The 16,056-nt window shown below is 55.4% G+C and overlaps 1 protein-coding gene across 1 annotated transcript; it reads right to left on the bottom strand.

Moving 5' to 3' along the window:
• Window positions 1-9,177: 9,177 nt before the first annotated feature.
• LDBPK_311350 (hypothetical protein, unknown function) lies at window positions 9,178-14,886 on the bottom strand (the record flags this gene model as incomplete). The annotated part of the gene is made up of 1 exon (XM_003863178.1): window positions 9,178-14,886. One exon carries the CDS (start codon window positions 14,884-14,886, stop codon window positions 9,178-9,180), a length of 5,709 nt encoding a protein of 1,902 aa, XP_003863226.1.
• Window positions 14,887-16,056: the final 1,170 nt, after the last annotated feature.

The raw sequence follows: 16,056 nt of genomic DNA on the forward strand, positions 1-16,056 counted from the left end.
ATCGGAGCAAGCGCCTTCCCCCTCACGCTCCAGAGCCCCACAGAAAGAGGAGGAGAAAGAAGACCGACTCTGCCGTGTTCCCCCTCCGACCACTTCGAACAGCCCTCTCCCCGAAGACTCGAGATGGAGACTCGACGGGACTTTGTGAAAGCGTATGCGCAGGAAGCGAGCCCGCTCGGCTCTCATGAAAAAGAAGCAGGCCGAGCTCTCACCCTCTTCCTTCCCTTTCTGCCCAAAATCAGGTCAATCCCCCTTTGCGCAACAAGAGCAGGCTCGCTCAAAACGAAGTTGACGAGAAAACGATGCCGGCAACCACAAGAAAAGCCTCGGTAGGTGTGTGTGGTTGTGTGCGTGTGTGCCACACGGGTCAGAAAGCCAGCGCTTGTGCGAAACAAAGTTGTCTTCTCTGTGAGCGTGGGTATGATTTCGCGGCGTACGTGCAGCGATACACACCCACGCACACGCGCGGCCCCTACCGCTGTTCCTGCCTCCCAAGTGGTGGAGGCTCCCTGTCGAGAGGAGACGGCGAGGGCGATGCTGGCCACTCGCAGTAGAAGATGAGAGAAGCAGGAGCGGCAAGGTCACCGGCAATGTAGAACGAAGAAAAACAAAACGGGTCGCTGGTGCACACATCACAACGAACAGGCCGATATATGCAGGCGCCCGAAGCACCAAAGGAAAAGAAAAAGGAGGAGCACGAAATATCCCTGTTTACGCTTCGCTCTGCAATACGAGTATGGCGGTTCTCTGAGTTTGTCGTCCGCGTGTTCTCCGCCGACAACTCACATGAAAAAAAAAAAACCAAGAAGGGCGGAGAGGCAAGGCGACAATCAGCGGCACTGAGCAAACGAAAAATAACGCCTGCGCCGCTCCAAGTCGTTCAAAGGCGGGAGAAAGAGCGTCGTTTTGGTGCCCCTGTCAGGTGCGTGCTGCTCGGCTGTAGCTGCGAAGACGATGATACGCGAAGCACAAGGCGAAAGAGGCAAAGCCTATAACGGCAGCGACAGCGAGAAAGATGTCAGGAGGAAGAGGGAAGGGGGCCCTCAGCAGGGGGGAGAGGGGCACACTAAGCACAGCACGTCAGGTGATCAGAAACAGCACGAGCAAGAGGATATAAAGCACTGCGCTCTCTTTGCTCTGCCGTTTGAGGGAAGCGAAACGGGCAATCTGGTTATGACGCGGCAGATCGGTAACACAAGAAGACAAGCACTTGGCAGAGAGGCGCACACATAGAGTCCGCGTACGTGCTGCAACACTCGACGTCACGGTCTCCGACACTCAGAGAAGCGAACTGATAGACAAAAAAAAAGAAAAAGAGCAGAGAGAGAAAGAGAGACAGGGTACAGATACCTCGCGCTTGTCAGCCAACGCAACAACAACACAACAGGAAGGAGGGACGAAGGGCAAAAAAGGAGAAACTAAAGACAACGACTGTATGTCTACGGGTGACTCCACAGAAAAAAAAAAGGAAGCTCGAGAGAGATCCGCAAAGTCGCACAAGTAGCACCGGCTGTACACAAGCAGCCGAACTTCTGTTTGGATGAAAACGTATAGCCCGGGCTTTTACGCGAATTGATTGTCCGAGGGGCACTTGCGTGCGCGCGCTGCCGCTCGAAACCCGATCGGCGTTGTGGAAAGTGGGGAGTATGGCCTCGCAAAAGTTTGAGGCGCTCCTGCTCGTGCAGAAGAGGCAGCCTTCCACAAACAGCACCCGGATAACAGAAGCGGTTTAAATCACAAGTTGTACAGGCGTACGTACAGATCCTGGAAGCATATGTTACTCACAGAAAAGGGGACAAAAAGATGGTGGAGAAAGTGTAAGTGAAAACACGTCAAGCGTGAGCCAGGCAGGGCTCGTGTCTGCTGCCGCCGCGTGCTGACGTGCTGCTTGCGCTAGTGTGCGGTTCGAGAGGGGAAGGCAGCGCTGTGGGCGCCATTTTCAATAGACGTAGAGACCGAGAGAGGCAGAGGAGTCAGTGAGTCGCTCGAGCTCATCAAAGGAAGTGGGCAGCGTAGGACGTCTCTTCACTGCTGCCGGGGGAGGTCACTGCGAGGGTGGCATCAGCCCTGACGGGCTGACATCACGAGACAATCCTGCTGTGAAGTAAAGGCCATCATCCACTGGGGCCGGAGCTTACAACTGCCCATGAGCGCCGTGTGCTCCACATGGCACTCTAAGCCTTACTGCGGAGGGCGCACGAGTGGCCGCATCGCCTTCGCAGGCTGATGTCTGTGACACACAGCGCGGAGCTGCACTTAGCGCGCCACTGCTCGCCTCATACGTTTTCTTTTGTTTTTTTTCCTGCTCACTTGTTGCTCGTTGTTGCGGATACGAGCACGCGGTAACATCGACGCGCGCCTCGGCAGCGCATGTGAGCGCGCTGACGACAACGAAAAAGGAAAGAAGAAGCTTTAAAATGAAAAGCAAAATGCAAAAAAAAAAAAAAACAGAAGGCCGTTGGAGAAAAGGAGGAATGAACGTGCCAACAACGACGGTGATGCATGAGCGGCGCAAAGAAGAGAGCAGCCCACAGCGTGTCGAGCGCCAACGGCAAAACGGCGGAATAGTGTGTGCAGAGCACCCATGACAGAATCTAAAGGGAAAAAAAAAGAAGATACAAAGCCGACCACGAGACATGAAAAGCAGTTCTCGGAGACGTCGCGCACGGTCTTCCTGTGCAGGGGAAGAAGAGACGATCCCTCGTCGCTCTCGTCAGTGGCTTTGCTGTTTGGCTCTTCATCGACGTTGTCGTGCATGCCTTCCTCTGCACGCCAACAATAGAAAAAAAAGAAGGGAAAGTAGAATAAGCTATCAAGCCCGTTCAGAAAGAAACAAAAGAGAGAAGGGGGCCAAGAACGGAATACAAAGAAGTGGTCAGTCGCAGGAACGACTCCGTCGGAAGCAGGCACAGCACGCTCCAACGGAATCACGCTCACAGACACAGACACGCAAATGGTGCGGAAAACAAGAAGAGGACGCAGGTCAGCCCGATACGCTGTGGTGGTAAAACCAGGAGCATGGAAAACAACGTAGAGGGATAAAGAGAGAGACAGAAAGCACATCGGGACAAGGGAGACTTTCGGATGAGCGCACGAGTCGAGCGGTCGGCCACTTCCCTTCCGCCTTGCCACTCATACGCCCGCGTCGCTCACGTGAAAGACAGCGACAGAAAGCCGATATCTACGGAGCTTTCATTCTTTGTTTTTCTTTTTCTGACCTCTCCCCCATCAAGCACGCCTTCTTTGCCTCGCACTATTTTCTGCGCTGTTCTTTACTTGACGGTGTAGCCGTTTACCCATCCACTCCTCCTTTTCTTTTTTTTTTCGCACTTCAAAGTTCTCACGAGACGCACCGTCGTTGTGTCTTCGCCGTACATCGCGCCCTCCTCCCCCCCCCCAACCAATCCACACCCAATCACGCGAACGGCGCGACACGAAACATATCCCACAACAACATCAACCAACGGGTCTCTTGAAAACGAAAAGGGCAGGATCGAAAAGAAAACAAACAAAGAAGGGAAGAGCAAAACAAAGCCAAGAAGAAGCGGCATGAAAACGCTCGTGAGATGGGGCACGAGTGTTTGCTTGCTTGTTTCTTTTTCTGTTGTTGAGGGGGGCTGCGGAATCACGAGACGTACAGCAGTCGAGAAGAAAAGACAGTCCTCAAGGTTGCCCGCATCTTTTTCCTTGTCTCGTTAAGCATTGTTTTGGTTGTTTTTGGTCGTTGGAGAGGAGAGGGAAAGAGGTCTCTTGAGTCGACCTAGAGAGCGCACCGAAACAAAATGCCCGACAGCAGCGGCACGCACCCAAGCACTAGGCTAGCACAGGCCCCCTCTCCCCTACTCGCTCAGACGGGAAAGCGCAGAGTCAACTAACGCGCTCAGCCGAAGAAAAAAGAAAGTAAGGAGAAAGGGGAGGGGGAGAAGGAAGTCTCGATCTGCGCCTTACATGACAAATCACTGTTAGAGATTCTCTGCTTCACTTTTTTTTCCGCGCGCACTCCGTGTCCGCCACAAAATAGGTGAGCGAAAAGCAACCCCAACACCAAAGAGAAGAGAACGACGATGGTGATGCACCCATAGGCCATTGCATGCCTCTGCCGCTTCTCTCTATTTTGTTGTTTGGTTTCCTCTACACTTGCATGACAGTTTTCGGTGCCTTTATCGCGTCGGTCTGTATACAAGCACGCAAGCACACACAAGCACACGCGCACACAGAGCGAGTGAGAGCGAGAGCGCGAGACCCCAACGCGGGGCCAGATTACCAACTCACAACTCATAGCCATAACATAACAGGCATGCGAAAGCCACTAACCCATGACATGTAAATGAAAAAAAAACAAGCAAGCAAGCAAGTGCCCACCTACCTTAATGGGAAATCGGGAGAACAGGCCACAAAACAACGAATTGCAGAAAACACATAGGTAAAAAAAGAGAGAGAGATGGAATCGCCGTGAGGCACAGAGAGTTGTCAACGAATGAAGAACACACGAAAAGACAGTCGTGTTTTTTTTTGAAGGCATTCTCGGAGCGGTTCGAAGAAAAAGGAAGAGGAGAAGAGAACGGAACGTCGTATGCACGCGTAGAGGTCCATCTCTACGTGAGATGACGCAGTTCTTCCTCTTCCTCAATCCCTTTGCGCTCGCGTCCGTGCCGCATTTTTCGCGTCGTATCTTGCTTTCCTTCATCCACTCCACCTGGTGTGGGTGCCTTGCATGCCTCGCCGATTTTCTGAGGTATCATCTCCGAGTCGCCTGTGTGCGCACAGACCAAGAGTCTCCCTCTTGCGCACACGGAACCCTTCCCTGGGACTGTAAAAGCGCACAAGCAAAAAAAGGCAGTAAGCTGGAAGTCATCAAGCATAGCGAAAAGGGTGCAGCATCCACCGACGGCACCCAGCCCTTGCATAATTTAAGAAACGGGGAAAAAAAGACTCACATGTGCACGAGAGCCCACAGCGAGGCACAGAAAGAAGGAGAGAGAGAGAGGCGAAAGGCGGGGGCGTGTGCGTATGCGTAGAGATGAGCGCTTCGCTGCTGTAGTGAACGAGCCTGAAAAGGGAAGAGCGATCGGAGGAGGCGAGACAACGTGGGAGCGCAGGCAGCGCGGTCGTAACCTCAAGCAAGGCGTTGCAAAGCAAGAGAGAATATAATATATATATACATATGCATACATATACATACATACATGTATATATATGCATATGTATACGTATATGTATATGCATATGTATACATACATGTATATGCATATGTATATATATATAGATACATATATGTATGCGGACGAAGTAGAGAAAAGTCAAAACCCGTGCTAAAGTGCTCCATGATGCGAATGGGGACGACGAGCCCTGCATGAATCAACGTAAGGAGCGACTTCGTAGAAAGAAGTGTGCCCCGCCGGGCACAACATGAGAGAGCCATCACGAGTAGTTCACTCATACCTGAAACACGCGCATAAAAAAGGGGGAGGAAGAAAAAAAAAAGAGTGCCCGAGGAGATGCTCAACCAGAAAAGAAAAGCAAGAGTGACGCAAGATAAGAAGGGGATGGAGGTTGCCATGCACCCACGGCGCGTGTTTTCCGTTGCGTCTCTGCCTGCGCTGACGTGAGCAAGGGAAAGGAATTGATGGAGACAAGCAAGCAAAGGGAGAGGCGAGAGAGGAGGGCGGTTCAAGGACGCTATAAAGAACGCCATCCGCTCCCTCTCCACCGTTGGCCGGGTGTGCGCACGCCACTGGAAAAGAACACATGACCAGAGAACACAGGAAAAGACATATAAAAAAGGAGACAGAGACACGTCCATTCTGGTTAAATGGGGAGACGACGAGAGAGCGAGAGCGAGCGGGCGGCGCAGACGTAAGTGACCATGTGAGCAGCGAAGCACGCAATCATACAAAAAGAGAACCAGTGAGTGACTGCACCAGAATCGAGTCGGGAGAGCACAGAGACGGAAGCGCAGCAGGCGAAGCGGCAAAAGAAAATATGCCGCGGCGGAATGTGGCCCCACCGTCACAGCAGAGACGCCCTGTGGGCAGAGGGCTCGCCGCGGAAGCCGTCGTTTCTTCAAACTCAAGAAATTTCGCGTCACCTTTGAGCACGTTCGCCTCCCTCTCGCCACCGCATTCCCCATGATCGCCTTTCGGAGGTAAAGTGCGCGCATCCGCACTACACTTACCTGCATTGAAAAGTTTCTGTGTGGTGCTGCTCGCGCACCTGTGCATAGACGCGTAGCGTGGGAGGGGGGTTGATTCAGCACTGACAAAAAAATGTGCACGCGGCCGAAAAAAAAAAGAGGGACGCACACACAAGCGGTGACAAGTACGCACAAAGTCCCGAAAAAAAAAAAAGAACATATATGTCAACGAAACGAATCGCGCGAGGACGGGGAGACGCCCCATATAAGATATGCAGCCGAGCATACAAAAAAAAACGCAAGTGGAAACAAAAATAAACATCTCGCACATACCACAGGCCAACCGCGCAAGGTTCCCGAAAAAAAAAAAGAGGAAGGGCGTGGATGGAAGAGGAACAGAGATGGAAACATACAGCAGCACAAGCATTGCAGAGAGACGCGCTCGGCGAAGGGCAACATAAAGGAGCGAGGCGCAACAACAAACAAGCCTTCAAGGAGAAAAGGAAAGCAGAAAATAAAAATAAACTGTACAAAAAAAAAAAGAAATCATCACACGTCGTAAAACAAAAAAGTGTAGACACGGCACCTCATATAGAGAGAGAAGAGGAAAGAGCGGGCACCTGTTTAATGACAGGCAAGCGTGTTCCTTTCCTTGCCTGGTGCGCCCCACGTATACAAGTGGTGGGGCGCACGCCTGTATTCGCTCCTGAGTCGCTTGATAAAGTTGACCCTGTAGAAAGAAGGGTTCGGATGTGCGGTTTCCTTTTCCTTTGCGTGCACGCCTGTGTGCCAGGTGCCCATGAATGAAGGTCAACCGGTGCAGAGGTGCTGCACACATGAGCACAGGAAATAACAGGGGAAGAGGAACGGTTGCCATGTTTCTCTTCTTTCTTTCGTCGCTGGGTCTACGGAACGAAAGACTTCTTATTGCATCACGTGAGCTTTTCTTGCATGGCATCGCCTTCATGAACGGAGACCCGCGCAGGGTGCTGTGGGTGCATGTAGCTCTCACACGCAGACTTCAATTTGATCAGGCCCCCTAGCGCGCTATCAGAGGCGGCGCACGGGGAAAAGAAAGCTACCACCGCTCCGACAGGCAAGAGGGGAATCGATTCGGGCGGCGATCAAGGACAACCAGCCGATCGCAAACCAACGCCGGCGTCTAGAAGGGAGATTCCGAGCGCCGGAGAAAACGGTCAGCACACACACGCACACACAAAAACGCGATAGAGAAAAAGCGTTCCACATAGGAAAGGAATAATCCGCGTGAAGATGGAAGCAAAATAAACGAAACACTGGTGAGGCCGGGAACGAGGAAATGTGGAGAGGAAGAGAGGTTTGGCACCCCCTCCCATGAATCGGTGAAGACAAAACGAAAAACAGACGGGTACCCACAACAATAACCAAAACAATAACCAAAATAATAACAAATAATAATAATACGAAAAAAAAAGCAACGACTTCGTGCAATTCTGTCGACTGCACATGTACGCTGTTTGATGGCTCGCGAGCTCGCGTCTTCTCAGCGTTTGCTCGATGCAGTCAATGCCACCTTTTTTTTATTTTTTTCGTTTCTGTGTCATGTTGGCGGTCTCTTTCTTGCCTGTAGCGCAAAGACGGATCGTGCACCCGAGGAGGTGAGCGGAAAGGGAAGCGCAAGGGTCGAGAAGAGAAGACACGAGAGATGATGGGCGGAGACACGCCACGCAGTCAGGCACCTCCACCTTAAATAGAAAGAGAACGCATAAGTGTCGGCACAACGAAGAGAGAGAGTCAAAGACGTACACTGGAGAAGGCAAAAATGGACCGTAAAAGCAAAATGGAGAGAGAAAGATGAGTGGGAGACAACAGCTGCATCCGCAGGAGTGCCGGTGAATAGGAAACAAAGAAAAAAGCGCCTCATTCAACGAGCGTGCCAGGACAGGACCACACCGCCTCACCACCCGTACACATACGTACGGAATATAGATGCGCTCCGCAGCCGCATGACTACTTTGTTTGCGTTCTGCTTTCTGTCAGCCCACGGGTCGGCATCGTCGTGCACGTTTTGCCGAGAAGCGCGTGTGAACGGGTGGGCATATCGTGCATGTGCGTATACAGATGAGGGGGACGTCATTGAGAGGCACCGAATGACGAAGAAAAAAAAGAAAAGGAGAGGGAGGGACAGAAGACTCCCCCAAGACAAAAACCGCAACATACATATATATATACTTGTATAGAAACCTTTATAGATTTATGTGTATATAGAGGTAGACATATATATATATATGCATGTATATGTACGCGGTCGACTTCGAGAAAGCTGGCAGAAGGCAGTTAAAACACAGAGGCAGAAAGCCGTGAAGGTAGAAAAAAGAACAAGACGCCGAGGCAAACAAAAAAAAGCCTTTGAATACAAAACGATAAAAACAGGACTGCTGAAGTGCGGAAGAGCTACATGCGTTTCGATGATGTTCCGTAGCACCACGGAGGGTGGAGGACCGGGCAATACACCCTCCGAGGGGGAAAAAAAGGAGGAGAACGCAAACGAGAAGGCAAAGCAAAACACATGAGCTGAGATGCGAGGATGAGAAAACACCGAGAAGCATTCGAAGGAGAGGCGGGACAGAGAGGGCTCCCGCATCTGCAGAACAGAGAGAGAGAGAGACGAACCAACAAGAGATTGGCAACACCGAACCAAAGAAAGCAAAAGAAGATTATCGGAACCCAACAGCCAAGCATACACACACGCACACACATGAAGACTGTGCCCGCACAAAACTACAACGACCGTCCGCACCGACAGGCAACAAGCGCAAGCAGGCAATACCGAAAACAAAGGGCAAGACGGCATAACCGCTCTGCTGACGCGCAGGAAACGCGATAGGAAAAGGAAAGCCGAAGACGAGGCTTGAAAAAGACAACCAACAACAAAAAGGCAGGGAAGGGAAACAGGAAAAGGGGCGGCAAACGGTCAACAGCGAAACGCCAACTGCAACGAAAATGCGCTACTGCAGCACAAACGCGAAGACGCGATTGTACGTACACGCATCCACTCCAATCGTCTACGAGGGTCGCCAGTTTCCCTGGGAGGGGTGCCACCGAGATGAAGCCTGCGGTGAGGCCGACATGGCTGTCCCGCTCGGTGCGGTTTGCGGTGAAGAGACGGGAGGCGGTGGAGGCGCACAGGCGGGCTGGGCAAGCGCCAGAGCATGGCTGGGGGCCCACATGGCCGGCTGCCGGATAGTACCCATGCCGACGCCGGCGCTTATACACGGGCTCAGGTAGAGGCCGCTGCTGTCGAGTGCAGCATACGAGCCAGTCGCAATGCGAGTCGCCGCCTGCAGGGCTGCCGTGCTGTTGGTAGACGTGAAGACGGGATTCGAAGGTTCACACTGCTGCTGGGAAAGACTGTTATTGCTTGCATGGCCGAGGGTAGTACGGATAGAGGTCGGTTGGCTGCCAGAGGGGGTACTGCGCTGGAGCTGCTGTTGCAACGCAAACGGATGCTGCGGTGGCTGCTGCTGTTTTGGGTATGGAAGCGACTGCGACGACGCTGCGCTGTCCTGGATCCACGGTGAAGACAGGACGTTGACGAGGCTCTGAGGCATCGGCACCGAGTGGGAGCTCGTCTTGAAGGTGTTGATGCTGCCCCTGCTGCTTTTGTTCATTGAGTCGGGTTTTCTCCCCATCGATGTTCTCGGCAAGCGCTGACAGACCTGCTGGCTCTGCGGCGGCGCTAGGGTAAACGGAAACACATTTCTGTCATTCTCTGGGCTGCATGAGTCGCCGCATTTTCTACCGCCCAGCGCGGGCGCGCTGCAGATCGAGGTCGTCTTCTTATCGAGGGAGACTACCAGCTTGCGGTAGAATTCGCTGTCGGTGCTCTCCGCGTGGCCATGCGCCGGCACATTGCCACCCGGTCTACGTGCAGCCGATGAGGAAGAGGCGTGCCGCCCTCCAGCTGCTTGCGCCGGTCCGTGAAAAGGCACATATGCTTTACTGCCAGACGTTCGAGGCCCCTCGGCAACGGGTACGGCAGACTGCGCCTCCGCAAGGCAGGGAGACGCAGGATCACTGCTCGCATCTCGCAGGACGGAGATGGACTTGACCTTGAGGTCTTTCACGGTCTCGCGGGGCAGCGCGATGATGGTGACACCACGCGGCACCTGCGCTGCCAGCTTTGGGGGCAGGTTGGCCACGTCCACCATCACGAATGCAGGCACCGTCTTGTCCTTAAGCCGCTTCTGCTGGCCCTCGGCACTGCTGCTCTTCTTGGGCTTGCCGGTTCGCGGGCGAGCCTCATGGCCATTGCAGCTGCTCTTATCTTGTGTCAGCTGCGTTGTGCCAGTCTGGCCACTGTCGTCGCCACGCATCGGCGGCTGTGACGACGAAGGGTTCGCCTCACGACCGACTGGATCGCCGCGATTACTGCAGTTACCAGGTGCGCTTCGGCAGCCACTGGCCTCTGCAGCGCCCTCATCTTCCTCCACGCCGCGCGAAGAGCTGCTATCGAGCTCACAAACGGCGGAAAGCGGCACCACCTTCGGCACAAGCGCAGCGGCATCAAAGCAGGAACCGCCGCCACTCATCTGGTTCGGTGTCGCTACCGCTGCGATGATTTTCACGCTGTGGTGAGGAAGCAATTTGAAGTCTGTCTTATGCTTCATGATATCCTTCACCCTCTCGTTGGCTATCTTGAGGTTGAACACCTCCGTCCAGTCAGGCGCTGGACCGAGGTTTGATTCTGGGATCGTGTTGCCCGAGGGCGACGTCATGATGGAATTCTTTTCCTCCTCGTCGCTGTCCCTGCCGCTGTGCGAGCGCACAAGCACCTCGGATAACTCCGCGTCGTCGTGCGAGCGGGGTTCAGAGAAGTCACCGTTAGCCGGCAAAAGCGCAGCTCCCTGCGCTGCAGCGGCGGCGCTGCGAGCAGCAGTTTTCGGATGTGCCAAAACTGCCACATTGCTGCCACCGTCCGCTGCTGCCGCTGCGCCTCCTGCTGCCCTTTCGCTGCCCTCACAGTGGTCCTTGTCAGCCTTGTGACCAGCCCCACAGCCGTTAAAGGAAGAGATTGCCTGCTCATCCATGTTGCCAGACAAGACAAGGTCCTTGCAGTCGCCAAACATGTCGGTCGGTATCGTGCTACTCCCGCGGCTGCGGCTGTCCTTCAGATCATGGATGCTGTTCGGCAGCGCCTGACTTTGGCTGCCGGCGTTGTGGTCGCTGCTCTGCGCCGGGTTCGTCGCGGTCATAGTCGTCATCGTGGCGCTGCGTGAGTCACGCCCACTCGTCTGCGTGCCGGTGCCACCGGTGTTGCCATGACCGCTCGTCAGATCGTTTTTGCTACTCGTCAGCCAACCGCCAGAAAAGGCGCTCGGGTCCCGGTTCAGCTGATTCTTGGGCGCATTCTCCAGGGACGTGCCGTTCGTCAGGCTTTCCACCTCCTCTGTGGCCGGCGCGCTCGGCTCCGTCGCCTTCATCGTCGTCTCGCGGAAGGCGTTGCACTTCCTTGATGGCGCTGGAGTGGCCGGTGTGATCGCGGCTGCGCCCGGCTTGCCCTGCAACGCCCTCTGATCGTCTCTGTCCATGGCCAAAAACGTGGCGGCGATGCTGTCTGGATGGACAACATCCAGCAACTGCGGGCCACCGCGTAAGGCTTCCTGGGCACCTGTGCACATCGGCTCCTTGGTGCTTGCATCGCTCACCTGAGCGCCAGTTGCCCCAACAGTATTGGGCATTGCACCCCCGTACTCCGTCGCATTTGTGCTCTGCGAGGTGTCGACACCGCCCCTGGTAGCGGTGATGGTGGCCGAGGCGCTTTTCATCGCTGCTAGGCCGGGTGTCGCCCCACTCCTCGTCGACGTCACAGTTGTCTGGGATGAAATCGGCCCCATCTTCGGCGGCACACGCACGATGAGAAGCTCACTCTGGCCCTCGACAGAGTTCGGAATGGCCGGTGAGGGAATAACAGCCATGTCAGTCCACTGCACAGACATGCCGCCCACGCGACTCTGCGGCCCACCGCCAGACTTCTTGCCTGTGTCGTCGTCGCGCTGCTCATCCAGGTGGTGGTAGCGAAGCACAGTGGCTGCGGTAGGAGTGACCTTGTACAGAGGCGGCTGTGCGAGCGCTTCCGGCGACAGCGGCTTCTCCCACTCGGGACCAAGTGGGATGACGTCGACCGCCTGCACCGTGTCCATCAACACGGCCACACTGAAGCGCACCGCTGTGCCCTGCACAAAGACGCGGAAGCCATCCATGGAAATACAGGAGTGATGCACGAAGATGTCGCCCAGCTGCGCTGGCTCGCGCTCAAGCTTGCCAAAATCCTCAAACGATGCACGATAGCTGTGTTTGCCTTCATCGGCGTCGTCTTCGGCTTCCCGTGCAGCGACAGCGCCCTGAGCAAAGGTTTGCTTACCCGCCGCTCCCACCATGTGGAGGTACCACTGCATCGTGCTGTACACGACGGTGCCGTGAGCCTTACCAGTCGACGTCATGGCAGTGGCGGGCGAGAGAGTGGCATCAGCAGCGTCAGCGACCTCCGCGTTCGTTGTGTCTGTAGTTGCAGCAGGCGCCGCTGCGTCGGTGTCGCCCTCGCGGTGGGCCTCGGTGGCCACCGAGTTTTGCGGTAAGCAGATGTTGCTCTCCTTGACGGAGCCCATCGAAGCCAAAAGTGGCGCCGCGCCTGTGTCGTCTGCGGGCGACACGCTCTTGCTCGAGAGCGACCGTAGCTGCTGCTCGGCTTGCTCCCGTTCGCCCTCGTTGACGGACTGCAACGTTGCGCTCGTGCCGGACGTGGCGGCAGCCGCGGCTTTCTCCAGGTCGCGCTGTTGCTGCTTCTCGTGCACCGCATCCGCGTGGCGAGTGCAGGCACGCTCGCAGGCGTGGAGGTCGAGGTGCAGCTGGTGCGTGCAAGTTAAGAAGCCAAAGCCGCGTAGCGGATTGTAGCGCTTTACGACGCCCTCGTACCACGCACCAACGACGAAGTTTGCTCCATTCTTGGGCTCGGCGTGTGCATCGCCCGCGGCGTGAGCGGCAGCGCCTTTCCGGCTGCTCGCATGGCCGTCCTCGCCTACCTGCTGACGCCGGCTACGGTTGCGGCCGTTGCCGCCAGCGGAGGTGTTGTGGTTCCCGGTGGCCGGCGCTGTGCCGTGTCCTCGGCTTCCATGCCGATTGCCGGCACGATTCGTTGGCTTAAGAGGCGGCTGTGACTGCGCAGCCGTCGGCGGTGGTGGCGGAGGGAAGCCGGCCTGACAGTGCGGCACGGCACCCGTGAAAGGAGAGTACATGCCAGTCGACAGCATCGGCAGAGTCGCCGCGCTAGAGGGAGACGGTGGAGAAAAGGCGTGGTGCAGCGGATTCATGGCGGTCAGCAAAGCCGCCGGGACAAGCGTGTTTATGTGTGCTCCTCCATCCGAATCCTTCCTAGACGCTGCCGGGGTTGGCGATGAGCCAAAGTGGTTGGGGTGAAGGCTTGTCTGGCCCAGCGATCCGGGCGGCGCTGCTGGTGGGTTGTTGCTACCGCAGCCTCTGGCCCTTGTACTCGCCAAGCACTTGGCCGTGGTGTTGCCTCGTATCTGGGCATCGGCGTAAAAGATGCGGGTGCCGGGGTTGCCGAGCGACAGCACTGTCGGTACACTATCTGCGTCGATGATGCTGTTGCTCTGAGGCGCTCGTGGCGCCGGCTCAGTAGACGGCGAGGGCGGTGGCAGTGGGTTAAGAACGAATAGCTGCTGCAGTGGAGCATTAGGAGTCGTCTGCTCAGCCTCGTTGCCTCCGTTTCCGCTCATCAGCTGCATCAGGCAGGCGCTGATGGCGGGCATCGTCGGAGCACTGCCAGCGGTAGACGACTCCCTCAGCCCTCTCAGTGTGTTTGTCCTCGGAGAGCTGGACGGCATGAAGGTATTTGGTGGTGCAGTGCCCTGCTGCTGCTGGAGGAGCATCTGCATAAGCTGCGGCTGCAGCATGGCGTACCCATTCCCATCCGCGATCGCGACGTTGCCGCCACCGTCATCGCCAGTGCTCGCAGTTCCCACATTGCTGCTGGGATGTGCCCGTTGCAGCGGCGAACTCGCACTTCCGCCACCGCCGCAGTCGGGCCACACCGCTGCCGCTGCCAAGGCGCCGTCGCCGCACCCCGCAGCCCCGGAAACGCCTCCCGTAAAATCAGAATACCCTCCGCTGACGCCGTTGGGACCGACGCTAAAGCACGAGGCTGTCAGAGACGATGACGAGGGTGCTAGCGCGGCGTTGTGACTGCCAACACTGCTCAGAGGGTAGTTCATCGTTGACCACGGCGGCGAGCGAATATCTCCGCTAGCGTGACAGTCCTGCTGCGAACACTCTGGCTTTTCCTTGCGCTGGAGACAGTCTTTGTGGTCATTTGCATGGTCCGTTGGTGAGGTATCAGCTGCACCGGCACTGGCATTGTGCACATTCTGAAACGACAGCGTTGGCAGCATCTGCAGCGGTTGTTTCGGTTGGTTTTTGTCGGTGTTGAAAGAGGTGAGAGATGTTGCGGCACCAGGGGCGTGTGGAAAGTCCGAACCGCGACCAGCACTGATGGACGTCTCTGACGAGGACGGATCATCAAACCGCATGTGCGAAATCTGCATGCACAGCGGCAGCAGGCTTAAATCATTAAAGTCCTCGCTGCAGTGCGGGTCGAAGTGAGCAGACGACTCCATGCCGGCTCCGTTTCCGGCGGCGCGGGAGTGCTTGTGACCCCTGTGGCCACTGATGCGGGTATGGCGTCCAGCCGAGCTCATTCTCAACCTAGAGAAAACGCAAAGAACGCTCAGCTCAGCAGTTGAACAAAGACTAAAAAGGGGAGAAGTGAAGATGTACGCAGAGACACGCACCAGCGCAGACCTTCAAATCAGCTGAGAAAGCTCCGCAGCGCGCGAAGAGGGGGCTCGGGGGTGGGGAGGGAGGGAGGGGGGCCAACGAGAAAAGAGAGCGATAGAGCCAGACAACTGCGCCAGAGCGAAAATGTGTTTTTGCCTCGTGGGAAATATCTGAAAAAGAAGAGATCGACGCGGGATAAGAAGGAGAGAACCGAAGATGCAGAGGGCCGGCACAACAGAGTTGAGGGAAGATAAACAGTTTCACGTTCACGGTCACCTCTGCGAAAAAAGGGGGAGAGGAGGGAGGACAGAAAAACGCAGAACGAGCAAGATACGAAGCGAAACGCGTCACGGTGCGTGGAAAAGAAAGAAAAGAGGGGCGATCTGGCCAGTAACAGGAACAAAAAGAAACCGGAAAAGAAAAACGATCCGATGCACACACAAGGAAAAGGGAAGGGAGGCGGAGAGGCGGCAGCAATGGTAGGTCGGAGCTACGACACAAGACGGCGCGGAAAAAAAAAGAGGAAGAAACAGGAAAAGAGGACAATACAAAATGATTTCACCTCGATGTCTCTACGGCACTCATTTACTTGGTTAAAAATTTTTTGATTCGTCTGTGTTTCTTTGCTGATTGATGCACGCGTCTGTCTGCCTGTCCGTGTTTCCGTGTGTGCGTGGGTGTGTTTTCTATATTCGCGTCGGTGCAGCCAACGACTACGTGGCTTTAAGTCAACAGAGGGAAACAAGCACAGTACCACAAAAAAAGGCCAAAACAGTGCGACCGCAAAATCGGAACGGAGGCGTCTACAAGGCGACGGCAAAACGCACACAAAAAAAAAGAAGAAAGAGGCGAGGGAGAGCAGGGGGGAGTTGGAGACACGCACACATGCACGCCCACAAATAGAGAGAAAGGATTAGCCGTACGGGAGATGTGGCAACAACCAGTGCAGCACAAAAAGGCTCTGATGAGAGAGGCAACAAATTATAATAAAGGCGTACCAAAACGAAAATGAGTCTGGTGAGAATAAGCTGCACGACTGCACAATGATGGAGAAGAGGAGGGGCGAGGAGTTGCCAGTGTCGCTCCGCAGG

This window comes from Leishmania donovani, chromosome 31 (assembly GCF_000227135.1).
Source record: "Leishmania donovani BPK282A1 complete genome, chromosome 31".
Taxonomy (NCBI): Eukaryota; Euglenozoa; class Kinetoplastea; order Trypanosomatida; family Trypanosomatidae; genus Leishmania; species Leishmania donovani.